At 50.8% G+C, this 20,195-nt stretch overlaps 1 protein-coding gene across 4 annotated transcripts in view; it reads left to right on the top strand.

Moving 5' to 3' along the window:
- The first annotated feature begins 7,759 nt into the window (after positions 1–7,759).
- Positions 7,760–20,195, top strand: part of LOC144168725 (tRNA-queuosine alpha-mannosyltransferase) — a 38,527-nt gene continuing 26,091 nt past the window's right edge. For 3 of the 4 annotated variants that reach the window (XM_077697667.1, XM_077697669.1, XM_077697670.1), the window contains exons 1-2: positions 7,763–8,186; positions 16,773–17,009. In XM_077697667.1, the coding sequence (XP_077553793.1) occupies positions 7,834–8,186; positions 16,773–17,009 (590 nt within the window). In that variant the 5' untranslated portion in view covers positions 7,763–7,833. Of the gene's footprint in view, positions 8,187–16,772; positions 17,010–20,195 lie in introns of all 4 variants that reach the window. The other variant, XM_077697668.1, reaches the window with a different exon arrangement.

Below are 20,195 nucleotides of genomic sequence, written 5' to 3'. Positions count from 1 at the left end.
GGCATTAACAGCTGTATATTTGTTCACACCTGAACAGCTGTAACAATTGTTCACACCCAACTGGATACGGACTCGTGGTGCTCACCCAACACCAATGTGACGGGATGCCGCGTTCAACTTTCCCCGCAAAGGACCGTCCTCGTCTTCTCAGTCTACATTAAGCCAGAGAATTCCCGTACGAAACTCAAGAACCCCCTACCGGACACAAGTTTCGTGGCACATTTTCAAAAGCTGTACCCTCAGGACCTTGTCCTCGTGTGTGGAGATTTCAACTCGAAACACACGGCGTGGAACTATGCGACATGCAGCCGGAGGGGCAGGAAGGTGATGGAAGACGCCGACCACCTTGGTCTCTCCCTGATGAATCTGCCACACGTGTACACCCGTATCGGACAAACAAGCAGGCAAGCAGATACCACGCCAGATCTCACCTGGACGTCCAGACCTCAGCTCTGCACGTGGAAGGTGCTGGAGGATCCGATGGGCAGTGATCACCTTCCTATTGTTGTCACCATTAAGACCGGAAGCAACAAATCAGGAAGAGGGGCACAAGTAAAGAGAGACTGCTGCGTCACGCACTGGGATCGCTATAGAGACATTCTCAATACGCTGCCAGTGACAGCGAATGTATCGGAGCTCACACAAGCGATGATGGAGGCGAAGCGCAAGGCTACCAAAACATTAAGCGTGCCAGAGGACCACCCTGATCTGGACAGGCATCTGTTGTCTTTGTGGAACCGTAAGCTGAGACTTCTGGGCGCTTACCGAAAACGCGGACGCCCAAAAAACCTCCGCATGAAGCTCCGCCGCATCCAGGAGGAAATCAAGAGCTACACAAACCAACTCGCATCTGAACGGTGGATGGACACATGTGAGCAAATGAATGGTCGGACAAATTCAGCTCGTTCATGGGCCATCCTTCGCGCACTCTTGGGGCAGCGTAAGCCCAACAATGCGGCCGCAAGAGTGGCTTTGAGGGAAGGCGTCAGCGCGCAAGACATGGCCGAAAAGGCAGCGAACATCTTCCTCCCGCAGACGTCCGCCCCGAATGCCGACACATACGACATGGACACTGGACCTCCCGATGCTGAGGCTATGAATAGTCCATTCACGATGAACGAACTGGAGCGTGCGATTCAGCGGGCGAACGTGCGCAGTGCCGCAGGGTCCGACGGCGTCAGTGTAGCGCACGTTAAAAATCTTCCCACCCCGTGCAAAGCAGCGCTGCTCCCAGAGTTTAACCGACTGTGGATGTCCGGAAAGCTGCCAGACGAATGGCTACATTCGATCGTGAAGCCCATTCCGAAGCAGGGAAAGCCTCCTAACAGTCTTGCAAACCTTAGGCCGGTGTCTCTCACGTCATGCCTGTGCAATATCATGGAAAGCATGGTGAATGCCCGCCTGATTTGGTGGCTAGAAGACAACCAAAAATTGGCCCCCACCCAGTATGGCTTTCGACCTGGTTTAACCACACAGGACATCATGCTTCGCTTAAAAAGCGACGTTCTCGACGCAAGGTCTCCATTCCCGCGCAGTGTTGCAGGAGTCGATGTGAGGAAAGCTTTTGATGCCACACCTCACACCTCCATCATGCAAGCGGTGAAAGAATTGGGAATCAGAGGGCGCATGCATAACTTCATTGCTGCCTTCCTAAAAGATCGGACCTTTCAAGTTCAAGTCGGAACAGAGCTTAGCACAACCAAATACAACCGGGTGGGAGTTCCCCAAGGCTCCGTCATATCCCCCACCCTCTTTAATATTGTGATGGCAGGCCTCCCACAACAACTAGCTTGCATACCCGGTATTGAACATGCAATCTACGCGGACGACGTCACAGTATGGACAAAAACGGGATCTCTCGGAGAACAAGAAACAGCCCTCCAAGCCGCCCTAGACGCCATTGCCGTCTATACAAAGTCGGCCTGTCAACAGCCCCCGAAAAGACAGAATTTGTCGTTATACATGGAGGCAGGCGTTCGCAATCGAAGACTGCGGAGAAAGAGGCGATCCAGCTACAACTTCGACAGAGTTCAGTACAGCGGAAAGCCGTAATCCGCATTCTCGGAATGTTTTTGGACGAGGCATGCACATCCAACACGTGGCACGCACGCATAATGAGAACAATAAAGCAGGTCACGCACATCTTCCGCCGGATCACAAATCGAGCGCGGGGAGTAAAAGAACGAGAACTGCGCCACTTCATCCAAGCGTTCATCCACTCGCGAATACTGTACGGGGCACCGTATCACTCCCTAACGAAAACGCAAATACTGACCCTAGAGCGCCTCAACAGCGAAGCTCGCAGGATTGCAACCGGCCTTCCGAGATACACTCCCATAGATGCTCTCAACAGCTACAGCATGATAAATACTGTTTCGGATCTCATCGAGGTACAAATGCACACGCAAGTCGCACGGTTGCAGTCGACATCAGCGGGGAGGGCAACACTGGCGAGACTTGGGCACAACGTCAGTGTACTTCCCCCATTACCTCTACAGTCACCACCATGGGAATGCATTTCCCTGGCAGATGCCAAGCCGTTACCGCGGAACATGGGAAATGATCAAGCAGCCAGAAGACGGGCATACGCAAAACGTCACGGGAAATGGCTTCGTTGTCTAAAAGACCACTCCCCCGGAGGCGAAAAAAGTCACGTCTTCTATACCGATGCGGCATGTATCATGCACCTTCCCAACTTCGCCACAGCGTGGGTTAATGAGGACGGCACATCACAAGGACGCAAACTTCACATCACAAAAGAACCGGGACACAGCACCGGGGCAGAACTTCACGCCATATTGGATTTAATCAAGCACCTGAGCTTTCAGCGCAGTTCAGATTGATTGATTGATTGATTGTAGGGTTTAACGCGCTGACGCAACGCAGGCGATGAGGCGCGCCGTAGTGGAGGGCTCCGGATTAATTTTGACCACCTGGGGATCTTTATCGTGCGCCGAAATCTCGTACACACGGGCGTTTTTGCTTTTCGCCTCCATCAGAAAAGCGGCCGCCGCGGCCGGGAATCGAACCCGCGACCTCAGCGCAGTTCAGAAGACCGTAGTCTGAAGCACACCTATCATGTCTTTACGGACTCACAGGAAGCGTACAGGGCCTGTGACGACGCTCGGCACACGTCCACTGTAGTCAGCCACCTTCGTCAGTACATCAGCGGGATCCGCTCCTTGGGCCACGACTTCACAGTTCACTGGATACCTGGCCACTCGGGCATACGGGTAACGAAAGGGCAAACCGACTAGCGCGCGCTCTACTCCAATCCGCGCAATCGGGACGCCCTAGTTCGGAGGACGACATCGAGCACGAAACAGAGACGCCACCAACAAGTTACGACCCAAGAGAAGCCATCGTTCAAGCTAAGAAGTATCGCCGGGAATACTTAACGAGCGCCCACAACCCTTTGGGCATCCCTCCTCCTCCTGGCCATGTCTTCAGTCGTCGGCAGCAAGTCACTATCCGCCAAGTCCAGTCTGGCACTCTCTTAACCCCATTTCTACTGCAGCGTTTCCGTAGACCCCAAAACGCTGGTTCATCCCGTCACAGCTTGGGCTCGTGTGATACGTGCCTAGTTCGAGCGGACCTGGAGCATCTGCTTTGGGCCTGTCCGCTCTACTCGCTGCTCCGGACTCGAGCCCTGGCCACTCTGCGGCCCGAGGTACGCCCGACCTCCCTGCGAGCTTGGGCCTGCCCGGACTCATCTACCCCAATTGCGACCGCCGTCGAGCTCTGGCGGGCATTGGACGAGTTCCTTCTGGATCCAGCTGCTCCGCCCACTGGCACTAGGCTCCTCGCCCTTGGGCATACCGCATGATGGGCACACCGGAAGACCTCCGCAATGGACAATGGCGCCGTGGGCCCCCGATCCGCAACTGCCCAGGACCTCGCTTCTTTATTTGTGATCCCCTTAAGGGTTTTAAATGCAGAGCATTTCAGTAACTCACGATGTCACCCGCGTTGGCGTCCGTAGTCCGCATCGCTCCCCCTACACTATATAAAAAAATTGGCCGCGTATCTGCTCCTTTCGTTGCAAATGTCGTCAAAAGACGATAGTCTTTGTTGGCATTTGCCAAAAAAATGCCCCCCTTCGCTTTCCCGCTCACCTCTCATGCTGCTCCTGTTCCGTCGCGCTCATCTCAAAGTAAACACACTAAAGGTTTGCTCAAGGCGATTTGAATTTACCGCGTTCCACTGCTACAGGCGGGGTTCCTCGATGCCAGCGCTGCAGTACGGCGGAGACGCGCGTGAATGGAGGCGGCCGACTACAAGGTTTATAGAACCGCGTGGCCGTGCTCCACGTGCGTTCCAAGCAGAACGCGGAACCTAGCTAGTGGAACCTTTCGTTGCTGTTGCCGCGTGATTTTTCATATGCCGCCAGGAGGCGGCGGTTTTCTGCAGTAGATGTAGAATATCATTTGCTATCGAAAAACCAAGCTCCCAGGAATTTTTTAATAAAGGAACACTGTAAATATCCATTGTGTACTAATTTCCTGTCTTATATTTGCGTAATGCCTTGTTCTTGTTCAACAAAGTTGACAAGTACGAACATATAAACTGGGCTTAGGCGTTTGCATTTGGCTGCGAGTATATAAGACTATTGCGCAGTAAGCAGTTTACTTCGGCCGGGTAGGTGAATCGAGTTACAGACAGACAGACGGACAGACAGACATACAGACAGACCAAAATTTCTGGGTTTAAATAGCCCAAGAAAGACTATCGTCTTTAAAAAAATACCTTCCCACGACTCTGCGGGCGGAACGCAAGGTACACGGCGCTCTACCGACTGCTCCACAAAGCCGACACAGAATGGAAAGTTACGCACGCGCCTTATATCCTTGACTCATTCAACCGTCGGCCACAGGTGTGCCCTCTCCCCCGCGTCCTCCTCGCCTTCTCTCCGCTCGCAACACCCTCTCTCGCCGCGTTCGGTTAGGGCGCACAAGTGGGGACGTGCGCAACACCCTCTCTCGCCGCGTTGGGTTCGCATCACGCGTTCGTGTGGTGGCGCGATTTCGGCGCTATAACATTCTCTCGCGAAGGGCATTGGATTGGATTCGATTGGATTGGCTTGGATTTGATTTGGATTGGGTTGGATTAAAGTGGATTGTGTTGCGTCATAGCCGCACCACGTTGCGTCATAGCCGCTCCACGTTGCGTCATAGCCACGGCAGGGGGTTCACGGCACGTTTCACCATCGACTTCATCGACAATGTCTACGCTGGAAGACAACAATTACAACAACAACAACCAATACGTAATCCATAAGACTTGCAGGCGCGCCCCCCGCGGAAATGCTCTGCATTTGATCGTGCCCCTCGCGAGGGGGATGTGCCCCCCGCGTCCTCCTCGCCTTCTCTCCGCTCGCAACACCCTCTCTCGCCGCGTTCGGTTCGGGCCAACACCACCTGGACTCTAGGTGGTGTTGTTCGGGCGCACAATAGGTGGGGGCGTGCGCAACACCCTCTCTCGCCGCGTTGGGTTCGCACTGAGCAACAGCCGGTTCGCGCGCAAGAACAGGTGGGGGCGCTCGCATCGCGCTCTCTCGCCGCGGTCGGTTCGTGCTTAAACCACATATGTCGTTCACGCGCGCTCCGGTCGTTAACATCTGTGGCGCGATCGTGACGTCAACATCACGCGTTCGTGTGGTAGCGCGATAACACTCTCTCGCGAGGGGCATTGGATTGGATTCGATTGGCTTGGCTTGGATTGGTTTGGATTGGATTAAAGTGGATTGTGTTGCGTCATAGCCGCGCCACGTTGCGTAATAGCCGCGGCAGGGGGTTCACGGCACGTTTCACGTTCCACCATCGACTTCATCGGACAATGTCTACGCTGGAAGACAACAATTACAACAACAACCAATACGTAATCCATAAGACTTGCAGGCGCGCCCCCCGCGGAAATGCTCTGCATTTGATCGTGCCCCTCGCGAGGGGGATGTTTTGAAAAGTGTCCGCATTGTGGTGCCGTCAGCTCTTCAGCGTTCTATGCTTGATCTCATTCATGACGGGCACCAGGGTATAAGCCGATGCCAAGCCATTGCCCGGGAGTCTGTATGGTGGCCGGGAGTCAACAGCCATATCGAGACACGGTGTCTAACTGTGCCAAATGTGATGAAACCCGCGTTCAACGTGCAGAGCCAATGATGCCTTGTCAAACTCCAAGTCTTCCCAGGGAGGAGGTTGGAGTAGACCTTTTTCTTTTCTTTTTTTTCCATTTCACAGCAGCCCCCCAGGGGCAATTTAAGTGAAATAAAGACGTGAAACAACAACAACAACAACATCGCGCGCGCGCGCTGCGTTTGCCCGGCGTTGCACGCGCGCTGCGGCAAGTCGATCGACGTTCTCATGTGGTGCTGACTATTCTTCTCTGTGCCTGCCCTAGGTTCAAGCGCACCGAGCTTTTCTTGCGCGCTGACATACCGGCGCTCACATGCGGTTTCAGTTATGCTTTCTTTCCGAGCGAGGGTGGGCGCACACATCTGGTAATTGTGTACAATCTTGGAAGCAAACTGCTACAGTAAACAGAAGGCAATACAATTTTTTTTTGCCCCTCGTAGTGGTTCTTCTGAGTCCACTCCTCCAGAAGAGCTGCATACGCGTGCTCCAGCAGGCTGAGTAATTTCGTGTCTCTACAAGTTACTTCCTTTCGTTTGCGTTTGTTTTTTACCCCTGTGCGCGAACCTTGCCCTTACAATGCGTTCAGTTTGTGACGCTATTGAAAGTACCGATTTCATAGAGGATTTCGTTGACTCAATACGCTGTGTTTTCTTTGATGGCTTACCGAAATGGTACGTGCTCCGCACCTGGCTGTACGATAGCAGGTACAGATGCAACACTTAAGCGTCACTTTTTAGATCCATATTTCCAAAGAGCTAAGGAAAACGCGCAAGGTATGTGGACATCATTTTCTCGAAAAGAACGTTGCAAAGTCGCGACCGGGCTTACGCTGAAGGAAGGTGCAGTTTAACTTCCCAGCAACTTAATTTGTTGCGAAAGCAGACTCGGCGGCGACCTCCGAAAAAGAGAGACAGCGTCTGCGCACAATAAGCTAGGTGATTGCAAAAGGAGAGCACTTGCCCATGGAGAGACAAGAGGAGTTGTCTAACCCATAGAGTTTCATACTAATATTTCATTAGTATGAAACTCTATGGTCTAACCATGCCTGTTCCTCTGCAGTGCACTGATTTTGCTCAGATAGTCGAGCATAGTGCGGTAATACGGCTCCCAGCCAACTTTAGAACGGCAGCACTCGAAAAAGAACCGAGGCAGCGTCGGCAAATTGTTTTTTACGCGGCCGGAATGAATGCGGGGGCGTTGTTGTGAGGCATGTTGTCCACGAAACGGAAAGCTGCTCCAACAGTCGTGTGAGGAAATATCGTTCGTGATGCAATAAATCTGCGCAATTTCCATGGCAAGATAATTTGTGTGCACGCTTGACAGCCACTGCTACGCGAACGTTCATTTAAAACACTGTCGATCTTGATATTTAAGCCACCGCTTCAAATCCCCGGGCGTACGTACACGATTCCTTGCATAATACCACCCGTTTCAAATAAATCTCGAAATGCAACGGCCGCAACAAAATGATGAAACATCCGCGAACAGTTATTTCTTTTGCCGTACCTACGCCGCCAGTGCCCGCCACAAGTGGTGAGGACCGGAGATGCCGAGCGGAACGCTCCCCGCTAGCAGACGACGCTAGCTTTCGGAGCGCAACTCCCAACCCATCCCAACCGCAGCGCCGCGGTGGCGAAAGTCGTGGCCGGCCGCCTTCTCTGCATGGCCGCGGCGGGGAGATACGGACGTTGGGTCCGAAGTCATGTCGGTGCTGCTGCTCGAGCCGTTCTACGGCGGCTCGCACAAACAGTTGATGGACCTGGTGGCGTCCGAGCTGGGGCCCCAGCAGTGCCGGCTGGTCACACTGCCGGCCACCAAGTGGCACTGGCGCGCGCGCACCGCCGCGCTGTGGCTGGCCGAGCGCATTGAGCCGTCGGCGCACTACCGCGTGCTGCTCGCAAGCGGCGTGCTCAACCTGGCCGAGCTGCTCGGGCTGCGGCCGGATCTGGCGCCGCTGCGAAAGCTGCTCTACATGCACGAGAACCAGCTCGTCTACCCCGTGCGCAAGGAGCAGCAGCGGGACTACCAGTACGGCTACAACCAGGTGGCCTCCTGGTGCGTATGGGACCTAGATATAAAGATTCTTCCCTTCGCAGGCTGTCACCCCCTTACGAACTTTTGTGTCTATTTTCCTTTCGTGACAATCGTGTGTGTGCGCGTCCTTGCCTCATATCTTCACTGACAATGCAAAAGCTGCCAATCTTTTTCGTCGTTACTATCATAACCGGACCGTTTGCGCAGCGCGATTATGACCATCTTCATGTTTCAATCTACGGGCCCTCTGCACCCATGTATGCAACTTTTTAGGCAGCACCGTCCTCATCTCATACACATTTTAAGCACAAACCTGACCTTGAAGGACCATCCAATAGAGCCTTGGCGCTGTTTGGTCGTAGATACCCTTACGCCAGTAAACACAACCATACTGCTACTAGCACGATTTCTTTCCATTTGATTCCTCCACTTCCAGAGAAACCGTGTCATTGCCTCCTGTTTGTTGACGCGTAAAAAAACGGCAAAAAGCTGCGACTTGCTAGAAGGGCGTGACAGCTGCTGAAGTAACAGTGAACAGCAAAGACAGGAGCCCTAATGCACGACGGGCTTTATAGATAGTGACCTGCCCATAACAGCCGGTGACAGTGGGAGCCAGCAGGCCGAAAAATTGCTATGTAACGACGGCGATCTTTGTTAAATGGTGCTGCATTTAATTCCCAACTTCACCAGTGTAGCTTCACCCACAATTCCTCCTGCAACTGCTCGCATAAAATGTATAGCGGTCATACCAATAAATACTGATTGTAGAGATCAGTGTCTATAATACCGGCCAATGCCGAGAACTCGCGGTTCAGTCTAGATGTTTCGTCTTTGCTATGCGGAGCTCAGCGTATACAAGTAAATCACACTGCTACCATATCTGCCTGCCTGAGTAGCATTCTTTATTTTCGAGCATTCTCGTTCATTTAAACATGCGGAAACTTTTATCGACTTTGGCTTTATCTTGAGAAATTTTCTTTTTACGTGGAGCTCGTCTGTACACGTTCAAAAGTTCACAGCAAAGCTTGAATTTGTAGGGCGCGGCTCCAATTATGTGCGTTGAAGCGCTGCCATTCTTTGGTGAAAACAGTGTTTTTCCAGTGAAGGGAGTTGATGGCTATCTCTTCAACGGCTGTGGCGTTTTCACCACAACTCTTGTGGGAGCCTCCTTGGGGTGACTCCCAGCAAAAAACAAAGTTGCGTGGCAGCTGTCCCCGGTCAGTCTCAGCAGTGAGAAGCGCAGTTATCTTTGAGCCACTGCCGAAGCAGTGGTAACCTGGTGAGAAGAAATTGCTTTTACCGTGCAGCTGCCATTCGGTCTGAGCTGTACACTACAAATACCATGGTGTACAATATGTTCACTGAAAGTACGATGCAAAAAAGTTGCACTGGATCTTTCAGCATGTTTTGTCGCGAAGGGTAGGGCTGTCTCGGCCGAGCCTTTTGCCGATGTAAAGTGCAGCATTTCAGTTCGACATCAGACTCACCGCAGCTAAGTGTTCCAGAAGGACTATGCTGCAACACTGCCTCCATAGCTGAAGGCCAGTCAAGGCTACGGGCTTATTCTGTGTTTTTTGTTATACTTGCGCTATGAAACGTGTCCTAAATCAATGGGAATTGAACGAGTGCTGAGTGTTTCTGTTGTTTTATGCACTGTATGAAAGAGTGCGTGCCAAGTGCCTCTTCGAGTTTACTATTTCTGATCCATGCTATGGAGAAAAACGTGCTGAGTGTTGTGTTTTATTCGTTCTTACGTTCCATCTTATTCATTCTTGTATGCTACAGAACGCGTGTGTTTACAAGGGCTGCTTTTTGTGGACGATATTTGGGTGGGAGCGCGTTTGGTGGGCACCTGCCGGGTGCGTGCTTTCGCCAACCTAGCCAAGTAACGATTTGGCCTTAAAAGCCCCTTATTTACTGTCGAGCCCACAGAAGGTGTGCACTTCCCAGTGTGAATCACGAAGACTGAGTGTAACAGACGGAGAAAACGACGACGGCAGGCTGAGCAAACGCGTATACAATGGGCAAATGCTGATTACATGCAGTGCAGGCTGGTGCAGTGGTGTAAAAAAGAACTAAAGCAAACAAGCCATAACAACCTCAGCATGTGGAATCGCTGAGCTAGTATTTGTAGGTCGCTATTTATAAAGGCGGTCATGGTGTGGTATATTCCTCGGCAGAGTAGTTTATGAGAGGTGGACATTCTGAGAACAGGGGTGACTGGGAGATGTTAAGTTCAAAAATTTCAGATTTTAATCACAAAGCTTCAACAACTCCGGTCAAATACCGCAGGCTAAATACCACACATAGCTGGCAATTTTTCCGACCTAAAACAACTTGTTGAGACTCCTCCGCGTATACATGCAGGCAGCAAGCCGTGCTGCCCACTGGGGTTGCTCTCACACAGTGGCCGGTTTTAGTTCCTTCAGACCCGCATTTCAAACAGGGTGGTGGGGCCTACCGAACTTAAGCAGTGGGCAGTGAACCAGAGAGATGGGCGCTGAAGTGGGCAGCATTTCCACCGCCGCCCACCGTTCCTCGCCATGGCAGGTGACAATGTAATGTGGCTGCTTGTTTCGGTCGCTGTTGGAGCGATCACCTGCCAGTTGTTCGTGACTGTACTAGCTGGCATGCGGCCGTCGGGGCCAACCTGCGAGACCCGAATGGCCTTGTGCGTGGAACTCGCCGTAGTGGCGATTTGGAACGCATCCTTTGCCTTTTCTGGGGCATTCTTAAAGGGACCCTGCAACACTCTTTGAGCAGTGCAAGTAAACCTGCGCGACGTTTAGATTACACTGCCAGGAATACATGAGCCAAATATTACACGTACACGTGAAGCGGTGAGCGCGAAAATCGATGTGAAAGACGCGGAAAAACCAACCGCTCTCTCTTCAGTTGTCCTCATTATGCAACCCCTGGCATGGCCTAAGGGACGTCACATAGGCCATGGCTGCCCGATCGGCTGTCACTGGTCAACTTCGCGGCTAGATTCTCCCATTTCCGTCATCGTCATCACTGTGTACGAACCTCTTCTATGCCTGAACCTGTAGGCACAGTTTTGCCGTTTCTTTTGTGTTTTGAGTGCGGGCGGAGCTTGAGTGATAAGCTCAATACTTCCCTTTCAACGGGACAACTTGACTACAAACGTTTATTGCTTCAAAAACGCCCTACCAGCCCGAGCGTGCACTTGCGAGCAGGCACCCATGCCTGCTTTTTTGTGGCACCAGACCGGAAATAGGCCCCTCCGCGTTGCGGAGAAAAGGCGAAAACTACCCAGAATGTGACATATCGAAGGCCGCTGAAGAGAATGCCGTGAGCCGCCCCCCTCTCCGGGAGAGAGCGCGCAGCTTTCGTCGCGTTGTCTGCGGTCGAGCTGAGAGGGAACGATTATGCGCGATTTCTCATCGCGCGTAGTTTCGTTAATCGTGAATGGATTTTCATAATTCTTGCGGGAGGAGATTTCTGGGACAATAGACTTTATCCCAAAATACATTACTAGTAGTTGATGGCAAGCGATGCAGGTTCCCTTTAAAGGGGCCATGCAGACAAAATACAATGTGGTTTTATTCGAAAGATTTTGTCTTTCATAGGGCCCCAAGTGCCTGTGCGGAAGCAAATGATGCTTTATTCACTGAAAAATGATTTAATCTAGGTTAAAATTTTGATTCTCCTGCCAAATTGTGTGTTTTCATGATGTCTGCAATGACATCGCAGGAACTGCTCTGCAGCCGATTTCGGAGCTTTGTTTACCGTTAGTCAACCTGTACTGTGAAGGGCCGGTTTCTGCCTTTGGTTTGTTTTTGACCGTATTTGTACCTAGCTTGTTCTTGTTGAGGCAGAAAATAATCGTTTCGTGAAACACGGTGTTCGCACAACAAATATGGTCACGTAAAACACTGCTGTTTGCATCTATCGGCCAGTGTCGTCTGAGATAACCCCAAAGCGCTGCAGCGCTGTGCAGCTAAAACAAGCATAGGGCAGGCAGCACGAACAGCAGTACGCATTGGTATTTCTATGTTTACGTATACTTTCGTAACCTCCACTGTTTACCCCACCATTCTTACGGCTATAAGAAGAATGTGGCCAAAATTAAGCATAAATAGCTCGTTGGCAAGCTTATAAGCCCTGCCTAATGTGCGTTGGCTTTAGCCGGCCTCAGCCAATCGCAGAGCTGGCTGGTGTGACATCATAGGTTCTGTTGCGGGAAATGAGCTAGTGGGTCGCATGAGAATTCCCTTTTTTCCTAATTGTATAGCTTAGTAGAGCGAAGTTTACGCTAAAAGTGGTGTCAGTATGATACTAACGAGGCAATCTTTCAAATGAGCCAAACTTGTGCTTTGTTTGCATGGCCCCTTTAAATGGTTTGCCTCCGTTTTTATACAGTCACTTTCAGTTACTGAGACCCTGACAGGCCCAAAAGTCATTCATGTGTCTCTCTCACATACTCTGGAGTGTGTGTGAGCACTAGACCAGGAAGGGGGGGAAATAAGAAGGGGAGGGAAATGCGGCTTCTTGAAGGGGTTAACAGTGCACGTAGACGAAGACACACGAGGAAGAGAAGACAGGGCCAAGTGCTGCACTACAGCTGATTTTTATTCAGACAAAAAATATATGTAAACCTGGAAACATCCAATAGGAAGGCCAACAGAACCTGACGCTCATTGCTCCTGCTACTGTATTTCTTTTTTCGAGGGCGCAGCCAAGGGCATGCTGACACAGTTGTCATCAAGACCTCCTCCGTGCTCTGATCCTTTCCTCTCCGAAAAGTAGAACAGCAGCGCATTTTCTTTCCCACGAGGGTCCTGTTGTTGAGGCCCCTCTGGCCAACATGAGTCCGGCTGCTGCCATCCGGGGGGAGAGTGCCCATTACGCGGAACAAATGGTTCCCAGTGCAGCCCACTCTACCATCGGATGCAGCTGGTTTAGGGGCCCAGAAAATGACTTGAACGCCTGCGCACGCACTAATCTTCTTACAGTTGTGTGCAATCCTTGTGCATATAAGCAGCCACCACGGGTTTTCCCTTTGTGGTGGTTCCTTATCTCTTATCTCTGGGTCCTAACTCTTTCAATGAGGCACGAGCCACTGATGTCAGCACATGCTGTGGGTGCCCAGCAGACAACAGGCGATTAACCCGAGCCGCCATGACACTTTCTTCTGCTGATGTACACACGACTTCAAGAAGGAATTTCTTTGACAAGGTATGACAGTACCCCGTTTTATCAGTTCAATGTGGTTGGAGGGGAAGGAAGCAGCGGTTTTGACGCGCGGGGCTCGTACAACCAACACGCAACTTCTCTAGTAAAATAATAATTATTATTATAATTCTTTATTCGGAAGGGGAGACTCAGGGTCTAGTCGGGGATGGGGAAGGCGGTAAAGAAGGTGAGAGCGTCTGCATTCTCTTATGTATCCCCGTGGTACAAGCGAAAGTCCACAGGGACATAACAGTCTCTCTTGGGTGAGCCCGGCCCAGAGGAGGCGATGCCCACTCCTGGAGGGTCTTGATGTACGGCGGAAGATGGGCTCTTCTCTCCGCCGCGAGCCCCAAGCACTCCCACAGCATGTGCTGCATTGTGGGCCTTATTGGTGCGTGACACGAGGAGCAGGTCACGATGGTAGTCTCCCTGGAGTTCTCGAGGGGTTCTCTCAGGTATCGTGAGCGTCGGGGAACGTATGCCCGCCACTTTGCGAGCACGTCCTCCGTAAGGGCAGCCCCTGCTCTTTTGTGTAGCAGGATTTGGGCCCCTCTGGGAAGTCCTCCTGGCAGTGGTCGTGGGTCATGGGGTGTAGCAGCACGGAGCTTCGCCCTGCTCTCTTGCTTGGCAGCGGCTCTGTCGTCCGCAGGGTCTGTGTCGTGCCGTGCTGGGCGAACAGGGTGTAATGGGTCGGAGCGGATACTTGCTTCGTCGCTCGCCCACGCGTGGGCAGCCTCGTTGGGCAGCCTCGTTCCCGACGCCACCCGCGTGTCCCGGCACCCACTCCACCCGCACGGTAATGGATTTCGTTGTGCGAAGCCTCTTCGCAATCGTCTTGACGTTTCAGTTTGACACCATGCCCAGCACAGTGCGATGCGAGCTGGAGGCGGTACTACTGGCGGCGAACCACATCGAAGAGCGCTACCAGGCGGAGGAGCACCGGGGCTGGCAATTTACCATATATACTGGCAGCAGAGAGGCGGTGGCAAGACTCGGTGGCACCCCAGTCATCGGATCCACAAGCCACCTCTAGTAAAATAAAGCATCACATCTAGAAACTTACGAACCGGCTAGTGGAACCTCGTGCATCAGTTCTAAAGGCATCAGACAGTCGTTGAAAATAGCCAAGACATGGGAAACTGATTCGTTGAAGTTAATGGCTTCACAATTTAAAACTATGAGGTAGTCATTGACCTACCTTAAGATGCGCCTTACGGTCGACTCAGATAAATGCTTACTTAAAACATGATCATGATAGCAGGTCACTTAGAATAGGCGCGATGCATGGCCTGGTGCAGATCCCGTTTTTCTGAATGAATGTCCCTTCTTGCCATGAAATGAACGTTGGTGTAAGGTAAAATCCCCAAAAAGGCAGCGTCAGGCAAACCAGCAGAGTCCTGGAAGCCCACTACACTGTGGTTGTCAATGGTGTAAAGAGCTCTTTCAAAGGAAGCCGACAGCAACTCGGGACACTTGTAGTTCACACAGGCTTGGCCGTGAGTGGCACTTCTATGCGCTTTAGGGATGGAGTTCGGCCACCGCTGCCGGGCTGCGTTTACTTCTGCGCGGACCTGTACGTCAGTGTGCAGTTTGGGGCCTACAAAGCAGACCTGTGGGGAAGTAGCCGGGTAGCTCGTATGTTGCCAGTGGTGTGCCAAGCATTGCTTGTCTGCTTTTCCTGTGCTTCAAATAGCGCCGAAACTGCTTCCAAGCGGAGTCTCTGTGTGCCAGTGACAGCCGCTTTGCACAGGGATCAGTAGAGACTCGTTTCTTACGCTGTCATTCACCATGTGGCGCGCTCTAGTGGACTCCCTAAGGACTAGCACTGAGTCACTCGTCACAATTTCCTGGTCTTTGTTACGGCACTTGCAAGTGAACGTGTGGTGCTGGCAGTGCAGAAACTTGCCTAAATGCAGCTTCACCGCTCAGCGCTTGGCGCCGTGATGCATGCGTGGTCACCAGCAGTCATTGCGATCTACCCGCTCATTGTCAAAAGCGAAAAACAAAATAGTTTAGCTTTCAGTTCGACCCCCTCCACCTTATCTTATAGCCATTTCAGAGGTTAGATGCTGCGGGGCCATGTCGAGCAAGATGAGCCAGCAGGCACAGCCCTGTCACAAGCGAGAGGGGATCAGCTCAGTGCGTGTGTCTTGCCTTGCAGCCAGGGTTCTCCCCTCGGTGGGTGGCAGTGGTTTCGCCGCCCATCACTCCCACCCACCACCACTGGTGGCCATTGTCTGGGCAGGGGGAGCTACGAGTGCCCTCCTCTTCCACAAGCGCACTGTTACGGGAAAGTGCCCATGGGAAGCGGCACACATTTGCACGAGGTGGAAGCACAGGCCAGGAAGCTGGCGGGAAGCGCGACGACACGGCCCCGGTAGACTGGGAGGGAGACTGTTCAGCTCTGGAACTCGCCAAACACAACGGGACCTCAAAGAGAAGGCACGGGACTGTGTCATGTGCATTGCGGTTAAAGGGCCTGCTGTTTACAGCTACCTGTACGATACTGTGGTGCACAACTGGCCCAAAGCGAAAAATTGGAGGCTGAAAGGATGTCGGGAACACAGAGCGATTGCGCTCGAATGGCCATTGTCTTGTCATTTATTAGTATGTTCCTGTCAACCCCCCCTCCAGTCTTCATATGTCTGCCTCTCAAAATCTTCTTGGGATACTCCTGCGTACAGCAATGCTTTTTTTCTGGGAGACGGGCAGGGGTGTCCCCATCTAGCCATAAGCCCGCTCTTTACGCTCGAAAAAAGGTTGATAAGCACATTCGTTATTTGAATGAACACAGTGCTGCAGTTGCGTTGTATTTTTTACATTAATAGGAGCATTTGTTACCTGGTCGATAGAACGCGCAATATGCTAGGGTATTTGTTTCTCTTGTGTTTTGCGAACATCAGCATTAATTTTTAATTTCTCTAGAATCTAGTCAGTTTTTGTTTTGCAATGCATAGTATTACCTCTTTTTCGTATTAGTTTTTTTCAGTCTTAACTTCTTTCTATCTTAGTTTCTCAAGTTATTTTTATTCGTCCATAGTCTCTTTTGGTGTAGAACTAAGTTTAACTTTTAACAGCTTTGGTGCAAAAAGGACCATTTTGCCTATCTCGAGTGTTCCCCGGGTTGTTTTCTGCGACTATGATGTGGTTGTAATGCCACAAACATTTATTTTTCATTTGTTTGAGGTGCAGCTAGACGTCCCTCGTGAGATGCTCCACCTAGATGCTTTTGTAAGCGATTAAAACATTGCTCGTGTCTCCTTTTTTGTTAGTTATTTTGTTTTAATTACGCGAACAGACAGACTTGCACTGCCCCAAAGCTGCTCCGAAAGAGCATTGTCCCTGCACCCTCGTTGGCTGCTCTGGAAGGAGGCTTCTTCACGCTAAGTGGCACGGGCGGGGTGCGTGCAGTCTGGCGGCGGACGTGGTGCTGTTCAACTCGTGCTTCAACCGGGACTCGTTCCTGTCTGCGGTGGAGGCCTTTGTGGGCCGGGTGCCGGGTGCGGGCCGGCTGGCCCCCCTGCGGCCCCGCATCGCGGCCAAGTCCCAGGTGCTGCCCTTCCCCCTGCAGCTGCCCCCTCGCACCAACAGCGGCGGCGGCAGGGACGACCCCGGGGCACCCCTGCACATTGTCTGGCCCCACCGCTGGTGAGCGAGGGGCCGCGTAGGAACTGTTTCAGGGCCCTTCGAAATACGGGAAGTGGAGTTACCTATTCAAAATCGTTCAATTGGAACGATACCTTTTCAGAGTGTTCCAGGCGGTTCTGGAACAATTTGGAGTTGGCTCAGAAAATGCCCTTTCAATCCGTTTTGTTTTCATTTTTGGAACAAAAACGCAATTTTTGACACTTGTTGGCACCGCCTGGGTGTGGAGAAGGGGTGTGGTCATCGCGCATCACTCGTGATTACTCTGCATTAGCGTTTCGATTTTGTTATCGGGGCACAAATGGTGAATCAGAAGATGATTTTCAATCGTCAGGCTTGCACACTGACAGTAATATCCCCTGAATTCAGCTGAAAATATCAAACAGTGCCTGTTTGCAAAATTACTTTGATTTTAGGCAGTTTTATTGGCTTTGCGCACGTTGTTGTAAGTTGTGTTGTAGTTACCAAAGGACTATTCACAAACAGTTTACAACAGTTTCGGTTTTGTTTCTGCATTGCAAAATTTATATTTGACGCTACTACACCAAATTTGGCGCTACTACCCTACTTCAAGCCTACCTGGCATGGCGCCCTGAGCGTCCGCTAATGATCCTCGAAACAAGCTCTTGCATTCCTGATTTCACCACACCCCAACCTGATTTCTGCAATGAGAACTTCTGATGCAAGTCAACAGATAACACCCAGTCGCCAGGTATCAGTTCCGACAAGGAGAGTGCTTCAAACCAGCCTTCACACCGCCAGCTGTTCGCCTGCCAGTTTCTTTTCGATACAAGGGTATCTCTGGAGATCTGTTGTTGCTTCTTAGTTGAACTCTCTATTTGGACGGGGTCTCCAGTACGTTTGGTACTGTTTCATTTTAAAAATGTTAGGGTGGTGCTGCAAAGCAGGACTGCTCATCTCTCCAATCCCCTTCCTAACTCGCCTGGTCGATCCGGACCTTGGACACCAGCAAGAACTGGTCAAGAGGGCCTGGACGGCAAGTGGCAGCCTGGGTATCCCGGAATAAGGATGCCCTCCACCGGGCGAGTGCCCTCCCATCAGCACTTACGCTCAATAAATGTTTATTCTCCTCCTCCTCCTCTCATCGCGCCACAGCTACTCGGCCAAAGTTTTCAGGGCACGATTCTAGTGCATCGCACCTTGATCTTGCAAGCAGTGAATCAGAAGATGATGATAAACCGCAAGTTTATCTTCTGAGAAATAACTAACAGTGAACGTCAAAAAGCATCAATGATTGAGTTTCGTTTCCAACTCCATGCATGTTTTTCCGCATCGCGTGCTTGCCCCGAATACTGTGCTGGCTGTAAATGCAATGTCAGTCATTGACAAGATGTGTTACATCACGTGGGGACAGATTGGTACCTCTGATAATGTCAAACCGCCAGATTTCTTACATGGAACCACCCGAAAATGCACATTTCGGAATGGAGGTTGGGCTTCACCGGAAGGCAGGGACACCATGCATGCTAACATTTTTTTCATGTCTGACAAACTGTTCCCCGCAAGTCAACATCTTTTCTAAGACGTGTTTTTGAAATGTTTCCCTACAAAATGTGTATTGGAAATTTTTTCTACTCTCAATTTTTTGTTATACACAACTCCTTTTTTATCATTTTCTTCGACAACTTTTAAAAAAAACTTGATTTTGATATTTTTTTTTGCAACTATGATGTATGAAAACATTTAAAAAACTGGTGTTATTGGAAAGAGCGTTCAATCATCTGCATTTTGTGTTCCTCCAACTAGAGAATGTTTTCTTAGACCCCTAAAACTCGGTCAATTTTCTTTTGGTAATGAAGGAGTTAAAGCCTGCAATTTTTTTTTTTGCCTTGAAAACCCTCGATTCCTTTGGGACGACACCCGATTCTGTGACTGGGTTTTCGAGGCTTACACCAGTGTGGCCCTGCACTCTCTCTATCCAAGACATGCTTTTTACAATTCAAAGCCATCTTGGGGGTGCAGTAGTGGCGCTTTATACAACTTTTACAATTTAAAGTGAGCATGGGAACACAGGCGTTGCTGCTTTACACATTGACTCGCACGTAACAAAAATCCCTGCACCGGATGAGGCAGAAATTGGCATAGGTCCCATTCCAATTTTCCATACTGCCTCATCCTGTTATTCATTTTACGTACTGTATTTTCGCGCGTACAGCCTGCAACAAAAATGCAAAAATTTTGGTGGCAAAGTAGGGGTGCAGATAATACGCGGGTTCTTCCTTTAGTGAAGCTTCACGGCAATGCTCATTGTGCCGTGAAGCTTCTACGCAGTAACACTGACCAAGCCTTTCATGGCAGCGGTTGCGCAACACATAAAAGGACAAGGAAGAAAAAAACACGGACAAGTGCACTCTAACAACGGTGTTTTATTATTGAATTGTCTTTGGCCTTGCAATCACTGTATTCTACTTGCTAAATATACGGTTTTTCTGTTTACGTCGTATGTGGTGTGTAGCTTGAGCAGTAGCTCTAGTGCAGCCTTTCCTGCATCAAATGTGCAAGCTTTTTTTTTTCTTTTCTGGCAGGCTGAAAGCGGGGGTGTGGTTTATATGCAGGGGCAGGTTATACGCGCAATAATATGGTATCTTTCTGTTGCTCTGCCCCACTATGTTTTGAAAGCCAATGGTGCTGACACTCCAGGGTGAAATAAATCTGAGCACAGATAAGCAAAACTCTGAATGTGAGAACACAGTGCGTCTAGCTCCGGAGCTTTACTGGAATATTTTGTTTTGATGCGTGCGATGGTGGACAGAGCCAGTAGAGTTGTCAATCACCCATGCCTTCACGGATGCAGAAATTTGGGCGCTGAGAATGCCAGGGATATGAGAAGTCATGTTCCTCGCTGTTTGAGACTGTGTGCTGAGGGCATTTGCAGAGCTCAAAAAAGTTCACGACGGCATGGCTTTTGTAAAGCTCCCTCAGTGTTACTGTGGGTGGGGTTGGTAAACTTGTCCACTTCCAAAGGGTGGAGCTGTTCCGGAGAGATTTTTCTCAGGGTCATTTTTTGAGGTGTAAAGGAGCAAATGTTTAGCGCGTGAAAACAGTGGTGGAACGTTAGCACACGTTCTCCCTTGAAAGTGCCTTGGCAAGGGCTTTGAAGGTCCCTGAATTTGTGTCCCTGAATCCTGTACAGACTCCGCTGTTCCCCAAGGAAGGGCGCTCCATATG

The sequence above is a fragment of the Haemaphysalis longicornis genome, unplaced genomic scaffold (genome assembly GCF_048455015.1).
Source record: "Haemaphysalis longicornis isolate Haplotype H1 unplaced genomic scaffold, Haemaphysalis longicornis Haplotype H1 scaffold_2, whole genome shotgun sequence".
Taxonomy (NCBI): Eukaryota; Metazoa; Arthropoda; class Arachnida; order Ixodida; family Ixodidae; genus Haemaphysalis; species Haemaphysalis longicornis.
This window is presented reverse-complemented; position numbering and strand designations above follow the sequence as displayed.